This window comes from Micromesistius poutassou (genome assembly GCF_964030765.1).
Source record: "Micromesistius poutassou genome assembly, chromosome: 12".
Lineage (NCBI taxonomy): Eukaryota > Metazoa > Chordata > Actinopteri > Gadiformes > Gadidae > Micromesistius > Micromesistius poutassou.
The window spans coordinates 14,951,225-14,971,912 of record NC_140282.1 but is presented as its reverse complement, the minus strand read 5'-3'; the positions used below and the strand labels follow the sequence as shown (position 1 = coordinate 14,971,912).

Below are 20,688 nucleotides of genomic sequence, written 5' to 3'. Positions count from 1 at the left end.
TAAGGTGATAATATGCAGATTCTGTAACTGATTTGATGTGACTGTCGAAATGTAAATCTGAATCCATGATAACCCCTAGATTTCTGGCTTTGATTGAGGTTTTCAGGGACAGAGAGTGAAGGTGTTGGGTTACTTACTTACAAATACAATTATCTCGGTTTTGTCCTCATTTAGTTGAAGGAAATTTCGACACATCCAGTCTTTGACTTGCTCAATGCACTGGCACAACAGATCTATGGGCTGATAGTCATTTGGTGATAGCGGTACATAGATTTGCGTGTCAAATCAGCATAGCAATGATGGTCAATATTGTTATTTTGCATGATTTGCCCTAGTGAGAGCATGTAGATGTTGAATAGAGAGGGTCCTAAGATCGAACCTTGTGGGACTCCACATGTTGATTCTGAAACATAGTCGCCAATGGAAATAAAGTAGTTCCTATTTTGTAGGTAGGACCTAAACCAATTTAAGACTGTGCCTGAAAGCCCCACCCAGTTTTCTAATCTGTCCAAATGTATTGTATGGTCTACAGTGTCGAATGCAGCACTGAGGTCTAGTAGCATTAGTATTGAGATTTTGCCAGAGTCTGTGTTAAGACGGATGTCATTTACAACTTTAATAAGGGCGGTCTTGGTGCTGTGAAGGGGTCGAAATCCGGATTGGAAGGTGTCATAGCAATCAGTTGATGCCAGGAAGTCACTAATGCCGCTTTTCCACCGCCAGTACCAACTCGACTCGACTCGACTCGCCTCGACTCAACTCGGTTTGGTTGCGTTTCCATCTAAAAAAGTACCTCTTCAATGTGGGCGGGTCGTAGAAAAGAACCTCTCCACCATGGGCGGGTCGTCATTAGGTTTTAATCACGGGAGACGCGATTCCCGGGAAATCTGAATCTGATCAAGACTATTTCCTGATTCCCGGGAAAGGTTATGATGGGAAATAAAATAAAATAAAATAAAAAGCGCAATGACTGCGCGTCTATTGTTGTCATAACGTAGCGTTGATAGAGGCGAAACTCGAGCCGTAGGAAAGGAACGACACTGAAACGAAACAGCGAAACGCCGGTCCGTGGACTCCAGCCACGCCGGACACACACAACCACGCCCGACACACATAACGACGCGCAGCCTAACTCTAGCCCCGGGAAAGGAGCGACACACACGGCGAAACGCTGATCAGTGTCCCCCTCGGGAGCGGGTTCGTGGACTCCAACCACGCCGGACACAACTTAACTTGAGTGAATATTCCCATTTACAGCCGCTGGCCAATCAGTTACCAGCAGCCTGTTTACGTCACACAAAAGTACCTACTCCGCTGGCATGGAACCTCGACGGAGGTAGTACTAAAAAAAAGTACCCGGTACTAGGTACCAGGTACTTTTTTTGCCAATGGAAACGCAAATAAGGCGTGGCGAGTCGAGTCGAGTAGGTACTGGCGGTGGAAAAGCGGCATAAGTTGCTGGAAGACAACTTTCTCAATGATTTTACTTATGAAGGGTAGATTTGATATTGGTATGTAGTTGTTAATAATAGAGGCATCTAGGCTCTGCTTTTTTAAAAGGGGTTAAATAACTGCAGTTTTTAAGGCTTTTGGGAAATTGTCTGATTGGAGAGAGTTGTTAACTATTTGCAATATGTCTATTGCTAGGCAGTCAAAAACATTCTTAAAGAGGCTGGTAGGTAAAGTATCAAGGCAACAGGTGGATGGCTTTAGTTGTGTCACAGTTTCCACAAGAGTTTTAGAGATTAGATTTCTGCATGGAATGAAGGTCAGGTGGAATTTGTGTCTGTCAACAGTTGCAAATAGGGTTTTGGCATTATTAGTATTGGTTTTAATGATATTGGAGAAAAATATTTCTCTAGCACTTTTTAAGTCTAATAAAGAGCAGTGTGACAAGAATATACTTAAAGCTTGTCATGCTGTGAACATTTTGGCACAAGAAATATATATTTGTTTACTCTGAAATGGTGATAGATACAAGTTCACAGTTACATGGTTTTGATTGCTCAACGGGTTGACTACTCTTCGACACCACATGCATGCAAACCTGCAAGATGTATAGCTATTCATGCCCCATTTTGTGTGTGTGTGTGTGGGGGTGTGTGTGTGTGTGTGTGTGTGTGGGGGGGGGGGGGGGGGGGGGGGGGGGTGAGATACTGACAGATGTTAGTAGAGAGAAAAATAGCTACAGTCACGAGAGATAGAAATCTATAGTTAGTTGAGCAAGAGAGAGAATAATAATTTGTTGAGAGAATGATACCTACAGTTAGTAGAGAGCGAGAGTGAGATAACTAGAAAGTTTGAGAGAGTGAGGGAAAGCGATAACTAGTAAGAGAGAGAGGCATCCATATTTATCAAGTGTATCGTCCTGGTCAAATAATTACAACAAATACAACAGCAGCATAGTCTGATACCTGCACATGTTTAATTCGTAGCAGAAACCCAGCTACACTCACACATCAATGGAGTCGCAAACATTATTAGAGAGGGGAGCGAGGGAGGGTGGGTGGATCAGTTGGTATGTAGGAATGCTAATTGTGTGCTTTGGGAGGGGCAAGGGGGGTCCCTGTGTGTGGCTGTGTGTGGCAGCTCACCAGACAGGGAGACATTGGTACATCCAGCAAGGCATGCTGATGTGATGTCAAGCTCCAGTGCAGCTCAGAGTGGGTTGGGGAGGGGGGGAGAAGGCAGTTAGGGCGCTACTAAATCTCAATTGGGCTCCATGTGCCATAACTTTACATCACCCTAGTATCCACATAGGCATACCTTTGCAAGTGCAAAGGTATGGAAGGAAAAAGGCTTAACCTCAGTCTCCACTTATCCATAGCCTTAGCCTGTACCGTAGAATTAGATTTAGCCTCTACCTAAGCATTAGCTTAGCCTCTACCTCAGCATTATCTTAGAAACCTTTCCATTAATACATATACGCTATCTCACAAGCCACAATTAACGAGTGCAGGACGCAAGCCCATTGGCTGGAGTGTTGCCAGGTAGGGATGCTTAATTACGGAGGCATAAAGAACACAGCAGGCTGTAGAATTGGGCCACCCTTCCTGACACACTTTACCACACAGCCGCAGGCCTTACCCTGCACTCCCACCTCGCTGCTCAAGGACAAACCCCTAAACATTGTATATACCTAGTGTCCACATACATACACACAACTACATGCTATATATATATATATATATATATATATATATTATATACACTGACAGACACACAACATCAATATGGCTGACCCCAGTGTAGTGTTATAATGTAATATATAAGGGGCATAACTAAAAATAACAGTTTTTTTGTCTGATCCACGCCTTGATAATTACACAATGGTACCAACTCTTATATTAACATGCACCACACACACACACACACACACACACACACACACACACACACACACACACACATTTATACATATGCATGCCCTGCTTACACTCCCCTCTCCTCCATTGTGTCCTGAATATTAAATGTAGGAGATGATGAATAAATGAGAGGAATCTGGATAGTACTGGTGGGCTACAGACCTTTAAAACAGCCCACCACCGTTCCGTCTCATCATTTGTTTTCCCCTGTTGTCCCAGTTAGGTTGGTTTGTTAGGTGTTTTTTTAATAATGGGGAATTTTAATGTGAAATATAAAAAATCCATTGTTGTTGCATTATTCCACCTTTCCTGATTGATGCATTTGAACCGCCACTTAAAGGTTGTTTCATTGCGATGCATGTTTTTTTTCCCCCACATCTAAAGATGTAAAGCCTTCGAGTGTCTTCCAGCAACACTCGGCCCTGACGAGGCTGACGGTGGACATAACCTTCCTGTGTTGTGTGTCGCACACTGAAAGCACATGACCTACACAATAAAAGTCCACCGCCCCTGTCCTCCGAAAATAAAATAATGTGGAAGGACCAATGGAGTTCTTCCTGAACAAACTCCCACTCCCTAAATGTTTTATGGCCCGTTGAAACGACAGCTGTCACATGGGAACGCTTTTATTCCGCGACTTCACAGATGGTTTGAATAGCGTTCCGTTTTGGAAAATATACGAGCGGCAGGGAGATGATGTTGTAAACAAGGGACGCCAGGGGACCGTTTTCCGCCGCACAAACTGCATCTGCCATCTTTAACAGCTCCGCATCAGACAGGTATTTTATAGTATTCAGTTATGCGGGTGCCTTGTAGATGCCTAACCCCTAGCTGCTCCTCAATACTGGAATCCGTAGCGACTTGTGCAGTCACTTTGAATTTGAAAACTGACTGATGGAGTGGATATTAAGGTGGCAGGAGTGTGTAAAGATTACCTGGTTTGTGGTGCTGGGGTTGGTTTATGGGGCTTCTGTAACAGATCCAACGAGGTCACGGCAGCATTATCCATATTCCTTTCTGTCAGCGTGCCCTTGAGCAAGGCGCATCCTGCCATCTGGAAGGTTACCAGAAGCGTGTCATCCTCTGTGCTGCTCATCTATCACAGGATCCAGCCAGTCTAATTACCATGCAGGTCTTTATGTCCTGCATCAGCATAAGAACACAGCAGCCCATCACATATAGCATCATCTACAGATCAATCATTTATAGACTCTCATACATACCAATCCTGTTTAAACTCCAATAAATACCAATAGGCTATAAACTAAATAAACCAATAATCTTTAAACTCATACAAAACAATAGTTTTTAAATCCTGATACAAAGCAATTGTCTGTAAACTATCTTGCTAATCAAATAAAATACTTTATACAAGGGTCATCAAGGTGTGCTTTAAAGGTCCCATGGCATGCTATTTTATGGATGCTTTAATATAGGAGTTAGTGGGCCCCTAATACAGTACTTGAAGTCGTTCAAGAAATTCAGCCTTGGTGCAGAGTTACAGCCACTACGAGCCAGTCCCACAATGAGCTCTCCACAAACGTTCCGTTTTTTGAGGCAGGTCAAGGTGGAGGGTGGAGGGTTGTGGCCCTGAGCAGCTTGCGGCCACGGTACCATGCGCTAGTGTTTACAGTGGAACACTGAACACTCCGGGTGCTCCGGCGGGAGTCCTGGAGCTCTATATCTAAATAATATCATATTATATTTAGATATCTATATAATATAATATAATCATGGTCCAAAGCTGTTTGCGCCTCCGGATGATATTATGAATCTCAAACGACTGCGTCGGGTTCTCAGACGCCTCTGGTTCTTCCACTTCCACGTCAATAAGTACAGACAACCGTGAAATGGAGGAGAAAGGCATTGTTGCCCGCGATTGTTGCCCGGGGTTGTCTCCCACCGGAGCCCTGCTGACCGCCTCCGCCCCGCTGCCCGGGGCGGAGGCAGCAGGGCTCCGGCGGGAGACTACCCCGGGCAACGGGCAGTGTTCAGCGGGCAGCGGGGCTCCGGAGGACAATCCTGGGCAACAATCCTTTTCTCCTCCATGTCGCGGTTCCCAATTCCTTCTCAACCATGGCCGAGATAACCCCCACTACGAATCGCAGTCTAGTCTTGTCTCCAAATGGGAGCTTTATGCAAGCTTGCGTTATTGTGTTACGTGTTATGCGCCATAACACCAACAGCAGAACGGTTATCCAAATAACAAAGAACACTTGCGTTACAGTGTGTGTATTCACACACACACACATGTGGCGCTCGCACGGTCCTAGTTGATTGTCTCATTGACGGGCCAAATTCTCTGGGCGGGCCAAGCAGAGAAAGGGGAGGTAACCTGGCCCCATATGACGACATATGGGGCCAGATCCCAAATCCGCACGTTTGAGCGTTCATTTTTTTCAAAGGCGGAGCAAGATGCCTACTGCTCGTTTTACACCTAACGCAATTTTTAGCTAGTGGGGGACCATAGGCAGGCTAGGGGAACTCATATCAATGTTAGAAAACCTCATATAGTGAAAATTTCATGCCATGGGACCTTTAAGCATCAGAAAATGATGTTCCACCAAATCCTCGTCATTTCAGTCTAGCAATTTCCTTTTATTCCTTCAAGCCAATGAGCCAAGTATTTATTTAAACCTTGAGGCAAGATATCTTGACGGTATGTAATGGATATTATTTAAAGACTCATATCATGCTTCTTCGGTTTTACCCTTTCCATTGGTGTGTTATATACAGGGGTGCACATAACTGGTACACAAGCATGCATGCGCGCCCATAATCAGGGATGCGTAAGGTCACTTGTGCCACTTCAACGCTTTTGCGTAACTAACAGGAGATCGAAGAAAATCAAAAAAAAAACTAAATACATTGAGCAGCTACTTTGGCATTCGCCACCTGCAAAGAAAAGGCAAACGGAGCCGGAGCAGAAGAAAATATATATATATTTTTTTAAGTGGCGCCAAGATGTGCCGTGGCTCAAAACAAATGATAAGCGCACTGAAATGTGCGCTAATGTGCGCACTGTGCACCGGCCTGAAACTGATCGTTGGAGTCTTGTTAGAAAAACCATAAATGTTCGTTTTCAGAAATGTGCAACTCACCGAGTGGTTAGTGGTGTTCGTTTCTAGCCCTACTGTTGAGACGGAGAACAGAGCGAAAAGACTACAACCGGACGTCCAACAGAAATCAATGGGATTTAGAAAATGCGATAAATGTGCAATAAAACACGACAGAAACTGTATTCGTTTGTTACGATACTTGATCTGGAATATCAACGAACATCAATAACCACTCGGTGAGTTGCACATTTCTGAAAACAAACATTTAGGGTTGTTTTAAGGACAGGTTTGTGCATGCATATAGCCAGCCATTCTGAAGCAGGCAGGGGCGATTCTAAACGAGCCAAGTACCCGAGACTGGACTAATAGTCAAAATTTTGGTGTCAACTACCAATGTTTGGGAAGTTACTTTTAAAAAGTAGTGTTTGCTTGTTACTCGTTACTTCTTAAAAAAGTAATCCCTTACTTTACTTAGTTACCCTCTATGGAAAGTAACTCGTTACTGTTAGCCTACTCGTTACTTTTACGTTACTTTTATGTTGCTTATTTTGAATCAGTTCGAAATAATGTGAATACCTCCATCCAGTGGCGGTTTTGGTCTGTTGACATCACATTTTGGATGATGGTTGTGGGCGGCGATTCCAGCTGAGTTTAACGTCTCATGCAATGTTGGGGCAGGGCAGCTCAGCGATCGCGTTCCTCCGTATGTTTATCACATAACCCTGCAGGCTTCAATAAGGATTTCAATCCACGCAGTGGATCCCCCGTTCCCCCCCTTGTCCGTTCCACTTGGGAGACGCAGAGGTGAACTGTCCCCCGCGCCCCCCTCCCCTTTCCCCTTCTCACACAGCTTCTGTGCACGGCATCTCCTCAGCAAGCAGGGGCGCCTGCAGCCGGAGGGGGCGCCAATATGCCAATTCCCCACACAGTGATATGATATATAATAGAAAACCGCTTTGTGGCCGGCGCTGATGATTTTTTTTTGCTTGTGTGCTCGTGCCGCCCCCAATGTGACTGGTGAAATAATGCCGCCCGGGCGGCTGCCCGCTTCGTGCCTAAAACCGCCACTGCCTCCATCCCTCAAAAGTTACCGTTGGTTGCTCCGCTGCGCTTGCCATGATGACTGACTGCTCTCTGCATGCTATTGCTAGAACCAGCCTCAGTGTGGAATGAGCGCCCGCGACTATTGCGCAAGTGCGCAGCTGAGGCAGTGTCGCTGTCAAATCTGTCCCTGGGAAAAGTAACGTTGTGCCCAACTGAAAAAGGAACTATGTTTCGTTACCATATTTTCAGTAGTAACGCGTTACACTACTTTTACCCGGAAAGTGACAATTGAATTGCAGAAGCTCGTACTGTGTCAACAGAAACTCAGATGGGTCTGGATTTCCAGTCTTCCAGTTATATATTTAGTGAGTAAAATACGTATCAGGTTATGAATGAATTACATATTTCCCAATTAGTTATAGCTATCTAACGCTAGATAGATTAGATTCACTAAAAGTGACAATTGAATTGCAGAAGCTCGTACTGTGTCAACAGAAACTCACTCATGTTAATATAAAGTTTGAAAAACAATATCACTAGATACTATACAATACACTAGCCATTTCCACTCGCTCCTGTGCTGTCGTCCTGATGCTAATGTTATTTTAATATTGGCAGGCACAACACTACACCCATTGACTGAATTGGTTGACTTCCGACACAGCTCTATGGCATCTGAATGTCTTTCAGAGCTTCTAGTTGCTATACAGAAGGGTCAAAGCTGTTTTATGCTGTAAAGTTTATTTTGCACTTTAACTGATTTATATTTGAACATAAATACTACATGGACATGTAAATATTTCACTAGAGGGCATCTTAAAGTCACTTACAACCAACTGTTGATAAACTCCCGTACAAATCAATGACATACAAACTTATCCCCTATATACTGGGTCAGTGACTCGCTATTGGTTTCAACAGCCCAACAGAGTTGTGCCAACATGTATTTTCCCTGGTCTTGGCAGCACTTGAGAAGCTGCTATGTTGTGTTATCTCGCACCTCCCAAGCCAACAACATATACATATATATATACACATATACCTTACAATAAAAAAAACGAATCAGAAAACACAAAACCACCACCTTGGTTAATCTGCTGAGCCAGTCTGGCTCATTTAGGCTCCAAGTAATAAGCACGGACAGATGTTTTCTTACTTGATGGGTCATTCATGCAGTGTAGAGAATAAGTCACTTGCCTGTCTGTGTGCTGGTAGCACTGCCCATCCTCTTCTTTCCAGTCAGAATGATCAAATGCTTTATCGTTTACGTGGTGGTCAATGGACCAGATGATCAGCCATGGGAGATGGTGGGTTTCTCTCCATAGATATTTTCAGATGAAGAAAAAGAACAGCCTTTTGCTCTGCCTCCATTGGTCAGCACCTTTTTATGGTTGGACAAATGCTGGCCATCACATTGCACATTTTTATAGTGTGTCGTGTGTTGCTTCCATCTTGGGTAATCTCTATATTCTCCCTAGATACAGAGCGGTCATTAGAGCTGTTTCGTAGGACAAGACCTCATGCTATGTCATGTGTTTACTTTCCCTCATGTTTTATCCATTGGTCGGATTAATGAACCTCATGGAATATCCATCATGTGATTACTTCACCGTATCAGTCCTGCTTGGGTGGCAGGTGCCTGGAGCCTATTCCAAAGCTGAAATACTGTATCTAGAAGGAAGCATCTTTCTTTAGACATCCATCCATTGCCCAACATTGCCCTGGATCACCCAATATTATCCAGGATGTCCCTGCTTGACCCAGCATGACCCTTCCATTACTCAGTATGACTCTGCTGGACCCGGCATGCCCCTGCATTACCCGGCATGACCCTGCTTGACCCAGCACCACCCTGCATTACCCAGAATGAGCCTACATGACCCTGCAGGACCCAGCTTCACCCAGCATGCCCCTGCTTCACCCAGCATGCCCCCCTTGCTCTCATTTTATTACAGGTACATTGTAATTCCTTTTCCATTTCCTGATTCCTCCTCAGAATTATCAAATTAACTTCTCCAGAGGACGGGTTGGATGTAAGAGATGAAGTGATGCATATCAGCTTCATTTGAAACCACAGATGTTAATGGAGCGAATGATCTGACAGGAGGGAATATGAATTATTTTCATTTCCTTCCTCACTATTTACAAGTAAAATTAACTCCCCCCCCCCCACTCCTTCTACAAAATATCTTAACAATATCGTCAAACGGGAAAAACGGTTATTAAGCGATTTGGAATTGAGAGGATGCTCCCCAGTCGACGGTTCAGCAGTGCGAGTGTCGACGCCGGAGCCGCAGCGGGGAAGGGAGACCTCGTGCCTGGGGACGAGGCTTGTTTTACATCTTGTGGACGTGTTTTACAGCTCCGGCTGAAGGCTAAAGTTGAGGCGTGAGCCGATGGCAGAGCGAGCGGGTGCAGGGCAGCCAAGGTGGATCTGCCAGCTCTCATCATAGCCGCAGGCAAAGTTCTGTAGCCTGTTAAGAAGGAGCAGGGCGTCTGCTCCTTGATGAGGTGTCTTGTTAAAGTATGGCGAGCGTTATGTTATGTTCGCCTGGGACTCTTGGGCCAGACGTTCTGCTGCTGCTCAGAGCCTTTGTGCATCAGGCCCTGCCGTACTCCTAAGCATTACCCCTCGTCGCAATAAGGAGCGAGTCACCGGGGGGCTCTGAAGTTCGGCCCTGTGACGTGAATGCAGGATTTCGAAAAGGTTCAGAAGCGTCTTCTTGTTCTCACCTGGCCCGCTCCATTGTCACTGGTATATATCACCTGGTTTGCTATTATCATCCGGCTCATTCTTTTGTCGCCTGGCTCACTCGGTTGTCCCTGTTGTGCCTCGTTTCCACCGAGCGGTGCGGCTCGGCTCGGAGTGGGACAGCTCGGTTACGCTAAATCTGGCGTTTCCACCGCCGACGGTACCCTTATGGTGGGGTGGGGCCTGAGCTGGTTGGCAATAGCCGCGGCAGCTACGTAAGCATCGTGACATCATAGCAGGGTAGCCCGCTAAGAAATTCAATGAAAAAGAAGAAACGTGATACATTAAACAAAGAGCAACAGTGGAGGACATCCAAGAAGGACGGCAAGCTTTTGCGCAACATTTTCTTTAATAAACAAAGCTTTTGCCTGTTTTTATCCCCCCGTCGCACGGAAGTGATGATTCTCTCGACCAATCAAAGGACGGCGTGTATAGCTCCACCTTTTCGGCACCCTTTCAGACTCCTTAGTACCCCAACAGAGGAGTGCCGAAAAATAGGTGCTTATTTTGGGACCCTGCCAAACTTTTGTGATGGAAACGCCAATGTAAGCGAACCGTGTCACACCGTACCACACTACTCGGTGGAAACAAGGCATTGGCTCACTCTGTTGTCACCTGGTCCACTCTGTTGTCACCTGGTCCACTCTGTTTTCTCCTGGCTCACTCTGTTGTCACCTGGTCCACTCTGTTGTCACCTGGTCCACTCTGTTGTCACCTGGTCCACTCTGTTTTCTCCTGGCTCACTCTGTTGTCACCTGGTCCACTCTGTTGTCACCTGGTCCACTCTGTTGTCACCTGGTCCACTCTGTTTTCTCCTGGCTCACTCTGTTGTCACCTGGTCCACTCTGTTGTCACCTGGTCCACTCTGTTGTCACCTGGTCCACTCTGTTTTCATATTGCTTACTCTGTTGTCACCTGGTCCACTCTTGTCACCTGGTCCACTCTGTTGTCACCTGGTCCACTCTGTTTTCTCCTGGCTCACTCTGTTGTCACCTGGTCCACTCTGTTGTCACCTGGTCCACTCTGTTTTCTCCTGGCTCACTCTGTTGTCCTAGGTCTGTGTCAATGGTCTATATCACCTGGTCCACTCTGTTATCGCCTGGTCCACTCAGTTATCACCTGGTTGACTGTGCTATCCCCTGGTTCACTCTGATATCACCTGGTTTATTCTGATATCATCTTGTTCACTTTGTCGTCACTGGTTCACTTTATTTGGTGTGCTCGTGTTCTAGAGTCTAGGTACATGTAGCCTAGGTAACACGGCCTAGGCACTTTTTTATTAAGTAGGAAATGTGTCAGCTTCTTCCATTTTCTAAACCTAATCTACAAAGAAAAAAGAAACATGCTGGGAAATGCAGCTCTCCCATCCCAAAGAGACGTGTTTGACTGGGATGTGATGCATGATCCAGTGATGGGCCCCCCTCCCATTCAGGGTGACCTCTGTCTTGGGACGCCGAGATGGATGAGTGGCCGGGAGGATAGATGGATGGATGGATGGATGGATTGATGATGAGAGGTATGTGCCGGTGGGTGGGTGTGCGGGTTATGTTTGGGCTCTCTGTGCGCGGTGATATCTTACTCATCAGAACGTACTTTGCAGTGCGTCTTTGCATGGAGTGTTCTGGTGTTTGTGTGTGTCTGTGTCCCACCTTAACCTCTCATGAATTATTTTGTGATTCATGTCCTTTAGGAGCAGGTAGGGTGTCAGGGGGTATCTTGCTCAGAAAGCCTACACAGGGTTTCCGCGGATCCTCATAGTCTTAAATTGTTTTGAATCCAGTTTTCAAAGGTTTTAAAGAAATGGTGGGATTCTGTTTGCCTGCTACTTTGTATTCTTCTTCTGTTTGCGCCAAGCTTGTGGGGCGGAGGTGAAGAAAAGAGTGTGATTGCATGGAACACCAGCGTCTTTCGGTCTCTCTGGGCAACATTTAGCAACGCTTATCTTTGTTTACTGTCCATTACGCTTTAGGTACATTGGTCGATTATATTTGTGCAGTGCAGTTTTTTATCTTTGGGATTTTTCTCGTTGTGAAACTGGTCGTGCATTCCAAGTGGCATTAAAGAAGTCTTAAAAAGTCCAAAGTGTAATTTACTGAAACGTTTAGGCACTGTGGACAGTGGGAGACCGAACCCGCAACTTTTGGACTAGGAGTCAGACACCCGAACCACTACACAAGACAGTGTGGGTCTGGTGTCAGTGTGAGAGCAGTCCCCGATGAAATCAGAGTGTATGGTTAGCCTCTGATCAACATACCATTTACTTCAGCCTTGCAACACCCTAACCTGACTCTCGCCCGATGAATTTCGTTCCGCCTGGCTCCACTCTCTCCATCTGGGATCGCTCCCATCGGGAGGTATTTGGGGACTACAGTATAGATGTGACGTAGCGGAGAAGCAACTGTTTTGATTCAGACAACAATGGCGGTTCGCATCGAGGAAGCAAGCGTCAACATTGAAGCTGCCATTTCATCCGTGTTGTCCAATCTAGCGACTATTTTTTTTCTTTAAAAGAACATCAAAGAACGGCTCTGAAGGCTTTTGTTGGTGCGCTGCGTCGCTCTCATCAGCGCTACGGGTTGGTTTCGATGTGAGTGGTTGAAGTAGCACGTCAATGAAGATGACGGACAAGTGGTTTGTCCAATCATATGCAAGGATTTTTGATAAGGCCCAGCCTTCTAAAGCACCTCTTCAATGGAGCGATCCCAGATGGATGAGTGGAGCTAGGCGGAACGAAATTCATCTGGCGAGAGCCAGGTTAGCAACACCCCCCATCCCTGGGATCTTCTCAAGACTTTGGTTGGGTAGCAAAATGTTATTTCAGTGTGTGTGTGTGTGTGTGTGTGTGTGTGTGTGTGGTTCTTTCTCTCTGTCATATTTATGTGTTGGAGTGTGTGTTTATGCACCATTGGAATTTTATGTTGCCTTTCCTTGAGTGTGTGTCGGTGGATTTGTGTGTTAATTAAATGTTACCTTTCTTGTGTGTGTGTGTGTGTGTGTGTGTGTGTGTGTGTGTGTGTGTGTGTGTGTGTTCCTTCCTCTCATTTATTTGTCAGAGGTTATGTTCAGGGACGTCCCCTGTCAGCCAGACCCATAAAACACACTGTCATGTCACTCTGGCCCCGCTCCAAACTCATTACCTATGGGCTGGCTCTCTTTCTCTGTCTCTCTCTCTCTCTCTCTCGCTCTCTCCTCCCCTCTCTCTCCTCCCTCCCCCACCCCCACCAGGACTAGGGTTCAGTGAAACTGTAAATGCGATGGCATATCCGCACAAGGTCACATGAATATGGATCCACCCTCTGTCTCTCTCCATAGCTCTTTCTCTCTATTGCTTGTTATGTCTCTCTCTATAACTCTGTCTTTCTCAATTGCTCTCTGTCTTTATATATCCACTCTCCATTTCACTTTAACACACACACTCCCCTCTCTCTCTCTCTCTCGCTCTCTCTCTCTCTCTCTCTCTCTCTCTCTCTCTCTCTCTCTCTCACACTCACACTCACTCTCACTCTCACTCTCACTCTCACTCTCACACTCACACTCACACTCACACTCACACACACACACACACACACACAATCCTTAAATCCCAAACACTTGAACACAAACATTTAGTACAGTACACTCTCACACATAAACACACAGTAACCCACACATTCATTGATACACATTTTGAAGTTCTAGGGTAGACTAGACCACGGCTCACCAAAAAATGTATACAAATTTTGTTTGGAACTGTGATTCTATTTTGAAAGTGCAACTATTGGTTGTCAAGAAGCACAGGTGAATTGACAGGATGCAAACAAATATGTACTTACTGAAGAGTAAAGCAGTATGCTGGTGTTTAAGGAGTCGGTACCCGTATTCAAAGAATACACTGTGAGTTATCACACTGTAAAAAACATGGAGAAAAATACGACAATATGCCATCTGCGGAGAAAGCCACAACATCATAGGAGTTGCAAGCTTACATGCTAAAACACCAAGGACTTATTATCATTATCGTTGCAACCTTGGATAATGTCACTAAAGCTGGTGATGTGCTGCCCAATAAAGAAGCAAAAAGAACATCAAGCCATTCCTCTAGGGAGAATTCATCAAATAATTTGGTGTACCGCCATAATTTGCTCTGCAAAGAATTAGCAGTTGCAAAAGACCGATATTAGCCATACAATTCATTTTTTAAGAGCATCTCTATAAAGCATCAGCTCCCTTTAAAAGTCCCTATCTGTGCTTGGTGCGACAAAATCGCAGTATCATGTTCCGTTTAACATTATAATCTTATCTTTACAATCTACATAATCCAGCAAGCCTATGGAGAGCGGAAATTCTGGGTGTCAGATGCGTGGAATAGAGATGGCAAAGTTGTTTTATAATCACTCGTCATTCATGCTGATTAACGAGACTAAGCCGGTGGACATTCTGCCCAACCAGAAACATCTCTAAATGCACAGTAGGGTGCAGATTGCGGAGATTATCGTAGTTGTGATATAGCTCCATAGCAGAGAGCATGTAGTCTCTGTCTAAATGTGGCGCTCCACATTTTCACCACTCACTGATACGAATGTTAAGACCTAGTAGTAGTAGTAGTGTTTAGTAGTCAGTGTTTTGTAAAGCGGGAGATTTTGCACGTCTTTAAAGTGATGTTAAAGGAGTTAGAAAGCTACCTAAAATCACCTTAATATCGTCGCCAGATTTTTTTTGGTCAATCATCCCTTCAATTTTCAATATACAATCCGAATGCAAATTGGCAGAAGCCTAGGTTGTTATTTTGCAATAAGATGAACTTGTGTGTAACATACATTTGTCATGTTCAAAATACTTTAGATCAATGTTGATGAGGATTATTTTATGGCATTGTTTTTATATCGCACAGATATGAAAAAAATAATAATTCAATTCAATTCAATCAATATTATGTCCCCCACTGCAGTAGAACACAAAAAATGACTCTCAGCCAAAGTGGTTTTTGCTAACAAAAGTATATGTGGGCCAGACGACATTGAAGATTCTCAATGTGCCACACATGGAAAATATTTGCACAGATGTGTGTAGAATCTCAGGAGGTTGTTCTTCACAACATGGAGATGGATGTGTGTGTGTGTGTGTGTGTGTGTGTGTGTGTGTGTGTGTGTGTGTGTGTGTGTGTGTGTGTGTGTGTGTGTGTGTGTGTGTGTGTGTGTGTGTGTGTGTGCTGGTCAGCTTCTTTTGAAGCTGACCAGCCAATCATCAGCACATCCATTTCATTGACTGCATGTCACTTCATGGGAACAATAGATTCACCTGTGTGTGTGTGTGTGGGGGGGGGGGGGGGGGGGGGCTGGGTTGCCCGCTTGCTTCCTTTTTTATTTTATTTGTCGCTTGTTTTCCACCATTTTCCCTTTCCTAGTATCTCTCTCTCTACATACAGTGTAAGGGCTGATTTGATCCATACCTGACTCAACTTTATGATGCTGATTCTGTTTTCCGCCTCACTCCTCCCTCCCCCTGCCTCCCTCTCTCTCCCTCCCTCGCTCCACCTCTTCTCCCTCTCTCTCCTCTCCTACAGAGAACATCAGACCTGTGCAGGGCTTTGTCTCCCCCCTCAGCCGAGGCCCTGGGGGTCCCGGGACCAGAGGCCCCCCGACTAGGGGCCAGTACAAGACCACCATGGAGAGAGAGAGACCAACTGAGAGAGAGAGACCCGCGGAGAGGGAGAGACCAGCCGAGAGAGATAGAGCTGCAGAGCGAGAGAGAAAGGTAGAAAGAGAGATACACGCAGAGAGGGAGGGACCGGGAGAGCGAGATAGAGCTGCAGGGAGAGAGAGGCCGGTTGAGAGACATAGACCTGCAGAGAGAGAGAGACCAGGAGAGAGAGAAAATCAGAGAGAGAGGCTGGCAGAGAGAGGGAGGATGGCTGAGAGACATAGGCCTGCAGAGAGAGAGATGGAAAGCAAGGTGGAGAGTAATTTGGTGGTTGAATCTGCGACAGAGTGTAAACAGGCCTCTTCATCTTCCTCGCCAAAGGGAGATTCTGATGTGGACGCCCTGCTGGCAAGACTCAGAGCTCTGTAGGAGGAACACACGCATGTTCACATAATCACACAACACACATGCTACTAGTAGCATGCCTCTAGCATTAGGCTACTAGCAGTGGTTACAAGCAACGCTTAATGGCCAACAAACACATGTCTTGAAAGACAGTCCACGGACGGCCAATCGTTCTCTAGCACTAATAAAAGCATTGAATAATGATAATAAAGTCTTGGAGGTGTGATTGTACCAAATAGACCAGCTAGTGGAAGAACCAGCAGATGCTGACATATCACTGAGCACTTACTCATTGAAGACTTTGTCTTTAGCACACATTCAGTGCTTTTAAATTATAGACTTTAGTGTTGCCTTATATATGTACACATTCTGCTTCTCGATTGGTCCTATTTAGCTTTTAATCATAAACACCACAGGTATGATCGTCATTTATCGTTGTCAACTCCGTCTTTAAGTACAAAAGATAAATACATTGTAATTCATGTTTATGTTTTAAATCTTTATTTCTAACATGGGTACAAATGTTTCATCAAAGTCATCAAAAGTCATTCATCAAAGTTCGTATTGGTGATTGTGTTTTGGTTAGTATTTTGTCCTTTTGTCTGTTTTAAATCTCTTCCGTCCACACTGGACTAAGAATGTCTGTGCAAAACTTTTGTATTTAGTCAAAAAAAATGTTGATTTGCATTTTCTATATTACTATAAATATGAAGATTTTTTCACTTTTCTAAGCGAGAGAGTTTCTTGTTTTTGCTGTCCTTTGTTTTGATGTCTTTCCAGTTAAGTGTGTGTGTGTTAAGTGAGTTAAGTGTGTGTGTGTGTGTGTGTGTATGTATGTATGTATGTACATATATATATATATATATATATATATATATATATACACACACACACTCTGAATGGGTGTGACTCTAATGTTTGCTTAAGAGCAGACTTGGAGAAGTGATGTTTAATCATAGAAGCTTCTCCAACGTTTGGATAAACAGTGAAACTCTGCTCTGTTGTACAGCCTTTTCATCTTGAGTTTTGTAGACATTTACAATAAAACAAGGAAAAAAATATCCATGCATGGCTTCTCATTTTATTTAATACTTTTGGCGATGACTCTGAATTATCAAACTAGATGGAAGAACATCTCTGCTAGATCAAATAAATCATTAAAGGAAAACTTAGTTTCTCCAACCGTGAACCTCTTTCGGGTTATTTTGGGTCCAAGAGACAATAATTTAAATTGGCCCACTTCAGAGTGAGACTTGGTTTTTGGCCCACTTCAGAGCCTGGTTGGACACTAACAAACAGAACGGAATCAAGCAAAACGTCAACAAAAAAGTTGTTTATCCTTAGATTTAGAGCCTGCCACTATGGCATAATTATTCTGGAACTACGGTTTAATCTTTTGTATTAACACAGTACCAGTACAGTGCGTACCAATACTAGTATGCAAAGCACTGGGTTACGAGATAAAAAAGTGATTGAAACAGGGGGTAACTTTTCTAAATGATCAATTATACAAATTATTACACGGATAATAAAATAACAATGCACGAATAATGAATAAACCGGAATTACATTGGAAATAGGCAGAAGCCTGCATTGAGTGGTAAAAGACTTGTAATGGGATCAATGGAAAAGTACTGGAATAACTGTGTGCATGCATCGATAAATGTGCCACGTTCATCTGGCTAGTTAAACTAGCAGTGGAAACGGTAAAAGAAAATGTACCTAGTTGAAAATATTCAAATTATTCTGCTCTGGTCATCTCTCCTCTCTCCTCCCTCTTCCTCCCCCCTCCCCCTCTTCCTCAACCTCTCTCCCCCCTATCTATCTAAAGAACCCTATTGTCAAAAACAAGACAAGACAAGACTTCTGACAAGACAGTGTAGGAGCTTGAAAAAGAGGTGTGTGTGTGAGGTGCGATCATAGAAGGGAATTTCCTAAAGGAGTTGCGGAAGAATAGTGCTAAAAATATAAAATTATTTGTCTGATCTTTTTTATTCCCTGAGAGAACTCTCTCTGTCTTCACCTCCTCCACCAGCTCCTCCTCATCCTCCTCCATTCCTTCTCCACCTCATCACTCTGACACCTTTTTATCGTCCTCTGCCACATCAACTTCCTCGCTCTTCTCATCCACTTCATCACCATCCTCACTCCACCTTCTACTGCATATCCTACTCTACTCCCACCTCCTCACATTCTCCTCTTCCTCCCCCTCCTCATCCTCACTATCCACCATCTATTGCATATCCTACTCCACTCCCACCTCCACAATCTCTTCCTCACCCTCCACAAACTCACTCTCCTCCCCATTGTCCAGATACTCATATAATCTTAGTCTGGTAGTAGGCAAGCTCAAAGCTTGGTTCACTTTATTCAACTTTATAAAAGCAAACATAAACTCGGCAAGCACTACTAGGCTTTTCCCCAGCAGGGAACAAGCCGACACATCCTGCCGCTCACCAACGTTTTTAGAGTGGCTGTGAATGTTTCAAATCAATACCATGAAAAAAAGTCCAAAATAGAGATGAGATACTCAGTAACTAACTTTGGAAAGACTTTATATAACGTCATTCATAATCCTTAAGTTAATGAACTCATCAATAACAAAACATTAAAATACATTTGTAGATGATTAGCGAGTGCTATGTTTAAGGAACCCCTATTTCACCTCAGGTGTGATGGTGATTAGCCATTGCAAGCCGTGGCAAATTCTTCCCTCTGGTGACATCACATTTGGGAGTGTCGACCCAGATGTAGGATTGATAGATCAGCCTACTAGTTGGTACAGTCCGCTGGACACGCTGATAGGCTGAGCACTTATTAATCATCTACAAATGTATATTAATCTTTTGCTAATGATTAGTTCATCATTAACCAAAAGCTTATTAATAACTCATGACTGAAAGCTATTATAAAGTGGCACCCCAAGTTCTCTAAACTAGCAGACTGCAACCAACGAATCAGTAAACTCTGAAACTAGCTTTACTTTTAGAAGAACGTCTGTACCTCAGCTTCACTGATCAGAGCTTCAGCGAGTGTGTGTTTGTGTGTATTGGTGTTTTGCTCAACGGCACAGCTGTGTATGAATGTGTGTGTGCTTTTAGTTGCTTTATCTGACCTTCTGTTGTTCAGCCCTTTGTGTTTCTTTCAAATGAAGCGCGAACACGCCTCATCTTGGTGCACGTGAAACAACGAGAGTGCATGTGAAACAACGAGAGCGCACGTGAAAACATCATAAAAGACGCTGTTTCCCCGCAGCGCACAGCTCGGTCCCCAGCAGTTTGTTTTGTTTGTTTTGAATCCAAATGACTCCCTTTGTTTTTTAATTGGGCTGCATGTGTGTGTTCTAGTAAAGGTAGTAGCAAGGTCTTTGCTTTGTAGTGTGGTTGTTATATAGTAGGAAGTCATTTGAAATATGTCTAAATAAATAGAAATATAGTTTCTTTAGTATATGTAACATAACACATGTTATTTCATGCATCATGTGTTACTTAACATGTTAAAAAGGATTCTGAATATTAGAAAGGACTATTAGTTTAATGATGCCTCTGTGATTGATATCATTTTCTTTCTTCATTAAAGTACACTACCGGTCTGGCTGATCAAACTAACTTCCTCTGTTAGCCTCACCAAAACATCCGTCACCAACATCCGTTGTCAAAATAAGCATGAGCGCTTCTGCCACGACTGCTACCGACCACTAACCCTATGCATGGTGTGTGTGTGTGTGTGTGTGTGTGTGTGTGTGTGTGTGTGTGTGTATATATATACGGGGGCCGTCTGCTGTGTCAGGGGAGCCTCGGGAGGCATGACCTGGCTTTGATCAACACGGAAACAGTAGCGGAGGGAGGGCGAGACAGGCGAGGGGAGAGAGAGCGACAGACAGGGGAGAGAGGAGGAGGGTCCCCAGGGGAGTGATTAAGGTGTTTAGTTTGCTGTAATGAGGCAGGCCGTCACGCCACGCACTCACCGCTGGACTACTTTAAACCACAAGAATACACCAGAGAGCGCGCACACGCTCACTCAGATGCACTAGTTATCCCGTGACACCGCCCCGGTCCAGCCGTAGCGTCACCTTGACAACAGAGCAAAACATCCGTGCCACCAGAGTTGCAAGTTTCAACAGTTTGGGAAGAAGAAGAGAGTGGTGGGAAAACAAAGAAGCAAAGCCTCTGTAAATAAAAAGAAACACCTCTCTATCAGCGTGCTGCGTGGCGGCGGCGGCGTGACAGGCCGACATTGTAGTTAAGTTGAAAGTCAATAACTAAAAATAGTGCGGCTGTCACCGCCTTGACACTCATTAGATAGACGCCTATTAATCTGGCTAGCTGTGCGGCGCCTCACAGGTGAGTCACGACGGGGGGGCGGGGGGGGGGGGGGGGGGGGGGATGCGGCGGGTTCGGAACCGTAGCTTTTGATCCAGCTCCCGCCCGGTCCCCGTCTTCAT

The 20,688-nt window shown here is 44.6% G+C and overlaps 1 protein-coding gene across 1 annotated transcript in view; it reads left to right on the top strand.

The window, feature by feature from the left end:
- The window catches only part of LOC311356320 (protein diaphanous homolog 3-like), a 235,268-nt gene extending 219,178 nt beyond the window's left edge, over positions 1–16,090 (top strand). The window contains 2 exon segments of the mRNA XM_084476091.1: positions 15,763–15,908; positions 15,910–16,090. Coding sequence (XP_084332217.1) covers positions 15,763–15,908; positions 15,910–15,957 — 194 coding nt within the window. The 3' untranslated portion in view covers positions 15,958–16,090.
- Positions 16,091–20,688: the final 4,598 nt, after the last annotated feature.